Source organism: Benincasa hispida, chromosome 12, assembly GCF_009727055.1.
Source record: "Benincasa hispida cultivar B227 chromosome 12, ASM972705v1, whole genome shotgun sequence".
NCBI lineage: Eukaryota > Viridiplantae > Streptophyta > Magnoliopsida > Cucurbitales > Cucurbitaceae > Benincasa > Benincasa hispida.
This window is the reverse complement of record NC_052360.1, coordinates 29,458,078-29,468,937: the sequence shown is the minus strand read 5'-3', so window position 1 is coordinate 29,468,937 and position 10,860 is coordinate 29,458,078. Positions and strand designations below refer to the sequence as shown.

Below are 10,860 nucleotides of genomic sequence, written 5' to 3'. Positions count from 1 at the left end.
TTATCATAACAAGGACAGTTTATTGAAGTGCAACGTTACGACCATAGTCCCTTGCTTGAATTCGTAAGGTATATAGGCGAGATACATTTTGCTTCTTTGAATACAGTTGCTGTACTACATCCCAAATGTCTTTGGCAGACACCATATAGAGCAATGGTTTGCCTATTTGAGGTTCCATACTACTCACTAGAACTGACCGTAGTAATGAATCTTCTGCTTTCCAGATGTGTTCTTAGGAGTGACTAGGTTCAGGTTTTGGTATTTCCCTGGTAAGATAACCAAATTTTTGTCTTTCTTTCAGAGCCATTCTGATGAATTGCAACTAGGAGAAATAATTTTAGCCATTCAACTTTTCGCCAATAATAATTCATGTAGAATGTCTCATTGATCTAGACAACAAATTTGCAGTAGGTAAAGAATGGAAAGATTTTACCGGGTTTTCGGAGTATAGCTGAAGATTGGATGACTCTGGTTGAGTACTTGGTGAGTTCGTGCCAAGAATCGTACCAAGATCCGCGAGTTGTTACTGAAGAAAAGTAAATCTTTTCTGAATCTGTCCAGGAAAAACCCTACTCGCGGCTACTGAAGAACTCACCGAAAAAAGAACGGGACCCACGCCATTGCTGTCGGACTGTGTTGGCTGATCCACCGGCAGTTGCTAGTCAAAACCGAAGCCACGACTGGTCCACCTGAGCACCCGAGAGTTCGTCGTGAAATGGGTCTGTTGTGCGGCTAGCTGGGCTTCGAACGGACGTCGATAGTCTTCTGCACCCGAGGGATCAATCTGCTGCACGGCTGGCTAGGCTTTGATTGGACGTTAATGGTCATCTACACCCGAGATTTTGACAGATCTGAAGTGGATCTGGGCACCACCGTCGATAGGGTTCTTTCCAGGCGCAATCGGAGTGCCGTCGATGATTCTAGGCTGGGTGCGATCCTTCATGGTTGGGCGCAACCTGATTTGTCAGTTGACGGATTGGATTGTCAGTGCGGTGCTCATTTGTTGAAGAAGACGCGGTAAGGCAGCCTCTAGATACTGTTGGACAGATTCCTTAATTGTGACAGCCATCTCGAAATTGGTCGTTAACGGGGACTCATCAATGGTGGCTAGGGTTTCGTCACCTTGCTCTGATACCATGATAAAAATAGAAGAGGAAGGAAGGAGAATCAAAACACACAAATGGTTTACGTGGAAAACCCTAGGCCAGAGAGAAAAAACCATGATCTAGACTTATTTTTTTATTATTCAAGTGATATAGAAATACAGGAATACTTGCTCAAATAAATAGACAGACAGGAAACCCTAGGCCCACAAAGAAATTACAAATAAGCCCCTAGGGCAAACTAACCCTTTTTCGACATATATATAGAGGACAACTTGATTCCTGAGATTTGAAGATGATCTCAAGTATTTTTGGAGTTAAATTGACATTTAATTAACTAATGAAAAATGATATAGTAGGTTTGAGATGACAATTTTTAAATGATGTGCAATGTTTACTAAGTTTTTTAATAATTTAGCTTATGTGGAAATTTTTGTTCATTATCTTTTTTAATCTTCCCCTACCCCTCTACCCCTCTCTATTCCTTTCTTCCTTGGCTTCACTTCTCTTCTCTTCTCTGGCAAGATCCCACACTAACCTTCCTGCCAAATACAAATGTGACATTTTTCTCTTTCAAAAACTAATAAGTTTGGAGACTTCAAGTCTCTTAATCTCTTATTTGATTGTATGTATGTTTAAATCAGTCGAGTCTCTCAATCATATTTCTCATTTTTTGTTTTCAAAAATAAAAAAGTCGAAAGCTATATAGTTTTTTTCTTTTTTTTTTTTTTTTTTGTAAAAGTGGGAAACCAAACATAAAAAAACAAAAAGTGAACGTTGTCAAACTGAGTCTTAATATTGTATGTTTTAAATCAATTGAAATCATAGTTACAATTTTCCTAACAAAAATTGAAAACATGTTACATTTTTTTTAATGTAGTAACAACTTACCAAAATTTAGCTTCTTCTTCTACCCAAATTCAAAAAAGATATCAAAAAGGCCAAATCCAAACTTCAACTTCAAGAGAGTTTAATCCACTGCACATATACTTAACCTTATTCTTCACAAGACCCACTTTATCTTTGTCTTCTCATAATCTTTCCCTTTTTTTGTCTGTTAATCTCATATGATTCCTTTTGTTCATACAATCAGTTAATGCCCCTGCCAGCTCCACCCTCACTTTTTTTTTCTTTTATATAAAAGTCTCAGACTTTATACATTCTCATTTCTTCCTCTCTTACCAAGAAGCTGCCATAATTAGCTTCATTAACTATTAATTCTGATATGCTTTGCCAAAGATCCAAGTTTTCCCATTACTCCCAATTCCAAACCCAGCTCTTCAAGCAACATTTTATATCTCTCCCCTCTAAACAAAAAGTCTATATATAGGAACCAACATGAAACTCAAGTCTTTGAGAATAAAAAATCATACATTCCCCATTGATATGGACACTATGGACAGGGCAACTTTCAGGCACACTGCTTCTTCAATTACTGTCTTTGCACATATTTTTGGTCTCACTGCCTGCATTCTTATGCTTGTTTGGTTGCTGCATTATCGTGGCGGCCTAGCCTATGATTCTCCCAATCCGGACCTTGTTTTCAATGTAAGGATTCGTTCGTTTCTTTCATCATTCCCCTTCACTTATAGCCTTGGTATATATCACTGGTGTTTCATCTACAATATCAGCCACATCAACTCAAATTTATTATTCAGTAAAAGATATACATTTTACTTATAGGTGAGGTATAGTATACTTATATTTATTTTACTTCTATTTCAATCAATAGTTTTAGAAAAAAATGATATTTACTTACGCCTTGTAATGTAATGACAAATGATTTGAGTCTGCCTTGTTGTTTTCACTATTTTCTTAAAGCGATTTGCAAATATTTCATAATTGGATTAGATTGTTATTAATAAGAGTCATTCGAGGAATTGGATAGAGTAGCTTAAAATTAAATAACTGGGTAAGATCTAGAGTCTTTTGATAGGGCTAATATGATCAAAACATAGAGCTGTTAATATGAATAGGAGAAGAACGACTAACATTGAAGGAGTTTTGTTTTCGGCAGTGCCACCCATTCTTCATGCTCCTCGGTTTCGTGTTCATGTCGGGAGAAGGTACCACAGCTAGCTCGAGTTCATTTAACTAATATTTTAAAGATACAATATAAAAAAGAAATCAAAATAACCATGATTGAATTGGGTTTGAGCAGCAATGATGGCCTACAAGACAGTGAGAGCAGAAAAGATAACAAAGAAGATAGTTCATATGGCCCTGCATTTGGTAGCCATTTGCATGGGAATTATAGGAATAAACGCTGCTTTCAAGTTTCATGATCAAGTGAACTTGGAGGATATGTTTAGTTTACATTCATGGATTGGCATCGTCACTTTCTGCCTTTATGGCTTACAGGTATAAGACGTTTTAATTATACCCATTTCGAAACTGCGATAATTTTTTATTAAAAGTACACCGACTTACATTGGTTTGGACAGTGGCTGTTGGGACTATTTACATTCTTGTTTCCAGGAGCAGATGCAGCTACCAAAGCCAGGCTGCTGCCATGGCACATAAGTGGGGGAAGGGCTCTGCTGATGATGATAATATGCACAGCATTGACTGGCTTGTCTGAGAAGGCTACTTCTTTGAGACTGGCTGGCAGCCCCGAGTCCCGTTTGCTTAACTTCACTGCTTTCTTCGTCCTCCTCTTTGGCATTTCCATCGATGTTTCCATCGGTTTTGCTCGGTTTATGCACATCGATCACACTGTTTAGGCCTATTCTTTTCTAGTTTCTTGTTCTTTTCAAGAGTGTGGGACTTGTATGCTGAGTTGTTTTCAAGTTTCATTGCTGAGATGTGTGTTCATTGTTAAGATTATATTCATCCCAACTCAATGGACCTCTTCTTGTCCTCTTATTTTGAATGAAAACAAAATTTGTTCTGTTTGGAACAGCTTAAAGATGACTCAACATAGGGTTAACATATCCCAAGTTCAAATGTCCTTGATGTTGTGTCTAGATTTAATGGTTTTAAGATATCCTAGGTATTTGTCATTTTTTCCCTTCTTGTTTCATATTGTTAGTCCATGAAAGGGGAGAAATAGGCTTATGAAATTACCCATAGATCCAATAGTTAAAGTCTAAAGACGTCTAACAATCCACATAACAAGAGGATAGACCTCTTAAATCACCACTGATGACAGACTAATTTGAAAATCCCATAATTCCTTTTCTTTTCATTATCATTTTGTAAAGTCAAATTTCTTTTAATAGAGATCAATATGAACATAATTCAACTAAATAAGACATTATACATCTATCCTAAAAGCGAGATTATCGATTCTCCCATCTTTGAAGCATAAAAAGAGAGGGAGAGTTCAAAATCCAAGGAGAGAAAGAGGGACCACTAGAGAGCCTAAGTTCAGAATATAGAGAAAGAGAGTTCAGAATCCAGAGGAGAGGAAGGGTTGTAAGACTTTACATTTATGCTAAAGCAGGTACAGAAAAGAAAAAGGGTTTAAAAGAATGAGAAAAATCTGGTAACTTTGACAAGAGAGATAATGGTTTCAATCAGGATTGAGCTTCCCAATCACTGCCTCTTTTGATCTTAAATAATAAACAAACACAACCCATTGTAATATAATCATTAAAACAGTCAACATTATTGCTAAACCTCCACAAAAATCAAGTTAGAAATAGAACATCCCCAGTCACCTTCACACTACTTGCTTTTTTGTCACTTCCATCCTTTCCAATAACCCAGATATCTCCTTCTGCATTCTCTTCTTCATGTTGTAATAATCTATTTGAGAATTCTCCAATACCTTCAGCTCCTCCACCTTCTTCCTACGCCTATCTTCCGCCTCTTTCAAGCACAATTTCCCGATCTTTTCGGCATAGTCCTCGTCGAGTTTCTCTGTCTTTGCAATGATTATTTGTCTCAGCCGTTCGGCCTCCCTCCGTGCCTCATCTGCCTTGTTCTGGAACATTCCTGCCTCTGCTTTCTTGATTCTTACAATGCTTTCCAAGCTCTCGAGGCCCTCTTTCTTTGTCAACACCCCAAATTGGAACTCGTCGTCTACATTTAAGTCACTGGCAATGGAGACTTTGAGATCGTTCCGTCGAAGATCGCCAGAGATTAAGTCACGATGTGGCTTAGATGGGGTGTTTTTCTGCATGATGTATGTTGAAGGTAGGGAACCCGTTTGAGGAAGAGACATCCCATCTTTCGACAGGCTGGTCGTATCGGTTGTTCCTAACTTCTCTGAGAATACCCCAGAAGTTGAAATCTCCGATGTACCATCTAACCAAGTCCAACAATTATGTTAGTCAAAACATACAGTAACACCAAAACATTTTAAGCCGTACCATTGTATTGAGATAGATGTCATAGCATTTAGCAACTCTTGTAAGGAAAATGTCCAAATGACCAATGCATTGCCATCTTACATAATTCTAATCTATCAAGGTCCAGAAGCTACTCTAATTTTCAAAATGTAGCCATAATTCTAGTTAAATACAATGGCACTTGATGTTTCCTACTGTATCTTTTCTCCATTTCCGGACCTAAAATGGAATACGACCCAGCAACCTGACAGTTATTTTACTTCCATGTTTTAACTAAAGAAGAACAAAGGTGTTGCGTATTAAATATATGAAGCATACACACAAACAAATTGAACTAATGTTTAGACCAGATTGTAATTCGTAAGACAGAAAAACTACCATGTATTGTCAAACTGCAAAGAATCACAGAAGATGGCCATGAAAATTGGTCCCTTATAAGAATTGTTCTAATTGATTAAGAATGACCGGAAGCAGCAGTCATTTATTGAGGAAAAGAGAGACATTGAAAACAATTGTAAAAGGAGCTAAAAATTTCAGCTATTCTGCAAATGAGTAAGAATGAAGTATTCTGAATATTTGTTATTTGAAATGGTGACTCCTTACTACTAATGTTAAATCAATTAGCTCACTTGACACTTGTGTATTAAACATTTCAAAAAGCCACGGAATCAGGAACCGTCAGGTTTAATTTTTAGATTTTATCTGATCCTTGAGCATTTACTTCCGTTGAGTAGTAAAAAAGGAAAAACAAAAACAAAAAGGACATTCACCTCAGTAACGATGAGCTACTACAACAGTGTGTTCTGACTGTCCTTAATAATTGGATGGAAAGTTAATTATGTGTCGTTGAACAATTAAAAAATGATAACTACTGACCATGGAAATTAAGAAAATAGATGTTCATTTCAGGAATAGAAGGACAAACGAACAAGAAACAGATACTGCAAGAGTTTCACATAAATATAAAAGAACTTCATGTGAACAGTCAATAAACAAATTAAAGAGATGAATATTAAGGAGGACAAAGTAGATTAACATCAATTGTTTCTCGAAAAACACATATTAAATAATCAAATTTAGGCAAAAGATTAGAAAGGAACTGGATGATGAAGATTTTTGAAACTTACAATTGAAGTATTCAAGAATGATATTGCAGGCCTCCCGAGGAGCAATTGCTTTCCTTTCAAGCTTGGCCAGCATCTGAGCAGCTTTAATATACAAATCCTTGCCTTTGTAGTCATCACTTCCAATGAAGATCCTCTTTACCCACTCAAGCTCCTTCATCAAGGTTTCTAGACCCCAGTTCCTTGCACAGCATACAAAAACATCCTTCACAAATCCAAACATCTCTGAAGCATGATTACAAGCAATGCAATGGAACTGCATCTCTGTCATCCCCGATTGACCTTTGAGACTCGGACCAGGCCGGATGAGATTCTTCTCAATCCCACAGGCAGCATGGCACCAATGAGAGCAGACATCACAACCAACCCAACTACAAGTATTGTTTGCACAATCAAAGTTCAAACAAATGGGGCACATACATGAGCTGCAAAATCCCTTGTTGGCTGAGCAGATTTTACAGTCACAATCATCAACTGGGATTACATTCTTGCAGCTCCTGCATTTCAGAAACAAGAAAATGTCCACAAGCTCAGCAATGGAACACCTACTTTTCGCTGATATGAAACTTGCTAGCCCCATCTTCACTGAAACTAGAATTTCAAGCTGTGCTTTGTGACACTTTGAAAGAGTTTCCTTAGTTAGATCAGACCTTCGCTCTAACCGCTTTTGGAGAGACGATAATTCATCTCTCTTGTCAGGCATAGCAATCAGATCTTTCAAGTAATCTTTGATTGATGAAAGTGTTTCATCAGGAAGCTCCTGAACTATCTGAGACATGATAGAGATCGACTCTGAGACGATTTCGCAAAGAATTCTCTCCGGCCTAGCAATACCCTCAACCCCCTTCAAATTTTCTGATCCCCTTCCAATCGAATTCCCCGATTTCACCTCTGTTCTCAGTCTTGCCGGAAGCTCCGACGGAAAAAATGAATGTTCATCGGAGTTATTACATATCTCCTTATTTGAAGGACGATTCCCGTGCAACAAAGAATTCAGCCCACCTCCATGATTTGACAAAGCAACTCCATCCCCTAATGGTTTAAACCTGCTATGAACAGACCCATTAGTTCCCTCTCCACAGTTCCAAATATGGTCGTCTCTCCCAACCGAATACTCGTAATTCTCAGTCGAATTTCTCGTCAACGAGCAACTGGGGTTGTGAGAAAATTGGTGGGAGTAGGAATAGGAAAGCGAAGCAGCAGTGAAATCATTAGAGCAAGTAGTTTGGGTGTTGTTCATTGAAGGGGCCAAAGATTGGAGGCTCCTACAAGGCTTGGATCGAGCAGGGGGAGGATCTTCATTTTGCAAAGCATTTGAAGCAGTAAGAGAAAGTGAAACTTCAGGCAAAGCTAAAGAAAGATTGAGAGTTTCAAGCTTGGGTTTCTTTCCCCGATTATTCTCCCTTTCCATCTCATCCTCAACCTCCCGCTTCGATTGATTTCCCCTATTGGAGTTCAAATTAAGGAAATCCCTTTCAACCCATTTATCATCTTCGTTAGAATTCTCAGAAAACAAAACTTCCTTACCTTTGTAATTACCTTTCTCGAAGGAAGGCGTAAAACCCTTGTCCTTGTCACAGAGGTAGCTAAGAGTGAGTTCTTGAGAACCCGAATTCCCGATTCTAGCAGATTTTGACTGTTCCTCCCGGAAACCAACAATACCCTTGTCGGAAAACCCAGATTTGACATCGGAATTCTCTCTGACATGGCGCAAAAGCTTGGTCCGAGAATCCTCGCCATCGGAGGCGAGATCCTTGGCCTCGAACATGCCTTAAAATCAGGTGATGGGAATAGTGAAAAGGGGAAATTGGGGGTTGAATCTGGAAAATGGGTTTGTTGTTTATTTCTTTCTTCTCTTTCCCCTTTGTTGAGTGATTTACAGTCGTTTGCAACGGGAAGAGCCAAATTGTCAAGCCTTTTCATACGATGACGATGACTGGTTTTGCTCTTGAAATTCGGGATTACGGAAATACCCCTTGACTTGTTCTGAATTACACACACATTTCTCTCTCCTTTCTTTATTTTTGGTGGATTTTTCTTTCTTCGGAGATGGATGATTGACGAAGATGAACTCTCTTCCCCATTTGCACTTTCGCCGCCATTTTCTTTCAAACAAATGCAAAAATACAAGCTAATACCTGTAATTATAATTCCTCTCATTTTCTGTACTATAATTCTGATGATAAATAACTATTTTATTTCAGAAGTTTTTAACTACCTGGTCACTTTTCCTGTTTAATCTTCATTTATTCTGTGTATTTTTATAACTTTTTTGACGTGTGCAGTTATGAGAAATTTACTTCACACGAAATTTAGAGAATGGAATGTAATTAATTTAAAAAATAAGTACAGAAAAAAATTATTAAGTTTGGTTTTGAATTTTATATTTGTGTATAATATGTTCACACAATATTCAACTTTTTTGTTTTTAATTGAAGAGTTCGTTAACTATAAAATTGAATCTCCGTGAATTACGAGTAATTTTGGATCAAATGAATAAATTCAAAAAGATGGTAGTAAACAAGATTGAGGCCGAGACAAGATAGACTTGAAAGATTGGAGACAACTGGAACCTGAAAAGAAGAAAATTGGGCTTTGGTCGACCTTCACATCAGCCTTGGTTATGCCAAAGTCGAGGAGCCCAATTTGTTTAATGAGAAGTTTCTTTCGCACCTTACATCTAGAATGCCTATAATAAGTTCGATTCAGTTCACTCATTAATTTAATCCATAAAAGAGAAAGAAAAAAAAACCTAGATCAAACCTAACTCTAAATATATTGTTATAAGATGAGTAACAAAACTTCTACTCAAATATGTATTTGTCCCAATTAATCATGAATATGCATAACTATGTTTTGTAGATTATCTAGGCAAATGATTAGGGCAAGGTTGTGGTAAAATCAATGGTAATGTAATTGTTTGAATGAGATGATGTAGTTGTTTCCACGAAAAGGAACATATAGTTTGTATATGCTTCAGTACCGATATGTTAAAGTTGGAATTTTAATGTAAATTAAGGTATGTTCATTTTAACAATAATATCAAGAACTTGATTACTTACTTGGGTTTGTTTTTTTGCATGCTAATTATTCTTAATAAACTTGAAGAAAGAAAAGAAATATTCTCTCTCTATGTTTTGGATTTGTTTTCATTTGATCCCTAAGTTTCGAAATGTTACTCTTTTTAACAATGTATTTTGAGTTTAATTTCTATTTTGTCCTTAGATTTAAAAAGTTTACATTTTTATCCTTGTGTTTTTAGTTTAATTTTCACTTGGTCCCCAAATTTCAATATTTTACACTCTTAACCCCTAATTTTCGATAATGCTCACACGCGTTTAACTTTTAATTAATTTATTTAAAATAATTATGATATAAAATATTTAAATTAATTTTAATATTTCATAGAATTTTTAAGAACATTAACATAAATTTCAAAAACATAAAACTAAAATCAAATTTCTTATCCAACAGAATTTTAGTAAATAAATAGAATTTGATTAGGAACATTAATCTTTCATATGAATTTTTTTACACTATACTAATATAGAAAATTTGTTACTTTTTACATAAAAAGTTTTTAGTTTGACAAAACTAACATACTTTTGTTAAAACAACTTTTTTTTTTCTTTTTACCTTGTTAACATCATCCACATAGGTGATATTGACCAAGTACTCCTTAAATCAAAAATCCTTTTTTACCCTCCAAACTTTGTAGAGATTTTTGTTAGGATAACCTTTTCATCACAAATATCTTTATGATTAACTATTTATTTCCTACAAATATATAAAATCTAAGTTTCTACTTATGTCAGAGGACATTACCACCTTTTATATTGCGTTATGAATGGTTATTGTCTATTATAGCTCTAATGCAATGGTCATCTCCATCGCATTATGACTACGATAGATACGAGCATTCCTAATCTAATACGTTATAAAAAAAAATGAAAATGTGCTCTTTGATGTAAGTAGAATGTTAATTTTCATATATTTATAAAAGCGGATCATTAATTATAAAGGTACCTATGAATAAATTATTGGTTACAAAAAACCTAAGGCTTATGCGCATCAGTCTCATTAAAATTTAATTTTTTTCAAAAAAAAAAAAACAAACAAACAAATACCCCACATTCTTTCAAAATTATATCAAGTATGCAAACTCAAAAAATAATTAGGTAAAAATAGTAATTTTGCAACTAATATATTTGGGGGGGAATTAAAAAAAAAATGGGATAAGGATAATGTTGCAGGGAACGACAAGCGAAGCTTCCAAAAGAGGCCAAGTCAACTTTCCTTTTGCAATTTACACCGCAAAATATTTTTCCCACATTTCCC

The 10,860-nt window shown here is 36.0% G+C and overlaps 2 protein-coding genes across 2 annotated transcripts; one reads left to right on the top strand and one right to left on the bottom strand.

The window, feature by feature from the left end:
- Positions 1-2,442: 2,442 nt before the first annotated feature.
- Positions 2,443-4,002, top strand: LOC120092994 (probable transmembrane ascorbate ferrireductase 3). The gene is made up of 4 exons (XM_039051280.1): positions 2,443-2,651; positions 3,121-3,169; positions 3,265-3,464; positions 3,548-4,002. The coding sequence occupies exons 1-4, from the start codon at positions 2,490-2,492 to the stop codon at positions 3,824-3,826; spliced, it is 690 nt and encodes a 229-aa protein (XP_038907208.1). The 5' UTR covers positions 2,443-2,489; the 3' UTR covers positions 3,827-4,002.
- Positions 4,003-4,509: 507 nt separating this feature from the next.
- On the bottom strand, positions 4,510-8,570 carry LOC120092993 (protein OBERON 3). Its single transcript, XM_039051279.1, has 2 exons — positions 6,526-8,570; positions 4,510-5,354 (listed from the first exon to the last, which is right to left on the bottom strand). Exons 1-2 carry the CDS (start codon positions 8,288-8,290, stop codon positions 4,768-4,770), a joined length of 2,352 nt encoding a protein of 783 aa, XP_038907207.1. The 5' UTR covers positions 8,291-8,570; the 3' UTR covers positions 4,510-4,767.
- Positions 8,571-10,860: the final 2,290 nt, after the last annotated feature.

Coding starts and splice junctions, on each gene's coding strand:
- LOC120092993 (XM_039051279.1), bottom strand. CDS start 8,290: ATGTTCGAGGCCAAGGATCTCGCCTCCGATGGCGAGGATTCTCGGACC. Junction 5,355..6,525: donor CATTCTTGAATACTTCAATT/GTAAGTTTCAAA, acceptor GGACTTGGTTAG/ATGGTACATCGGAGATTTCA.
- LOC120092994 (XM_039051280.1), top strand. CDS start 2,490: ATGGACACTATGGACAGGGCAACTTTCAGGCACACTGCTTCTTCAATT. Junction 2,652..3,120: donor ATCCGGACCTTGTTTTCAAT/GTAAGGATTCGT, acceptor TGTTTTCGGCAG/TGCCACCCATTCTTCATGCT. Junction 3,170..3,264: donor CGTGTTCATGTCGGGAGAAG/GTACCACAGCTA, acceptor GGGTTTGAGCAG/CAATGATGGCCTACAAGACA.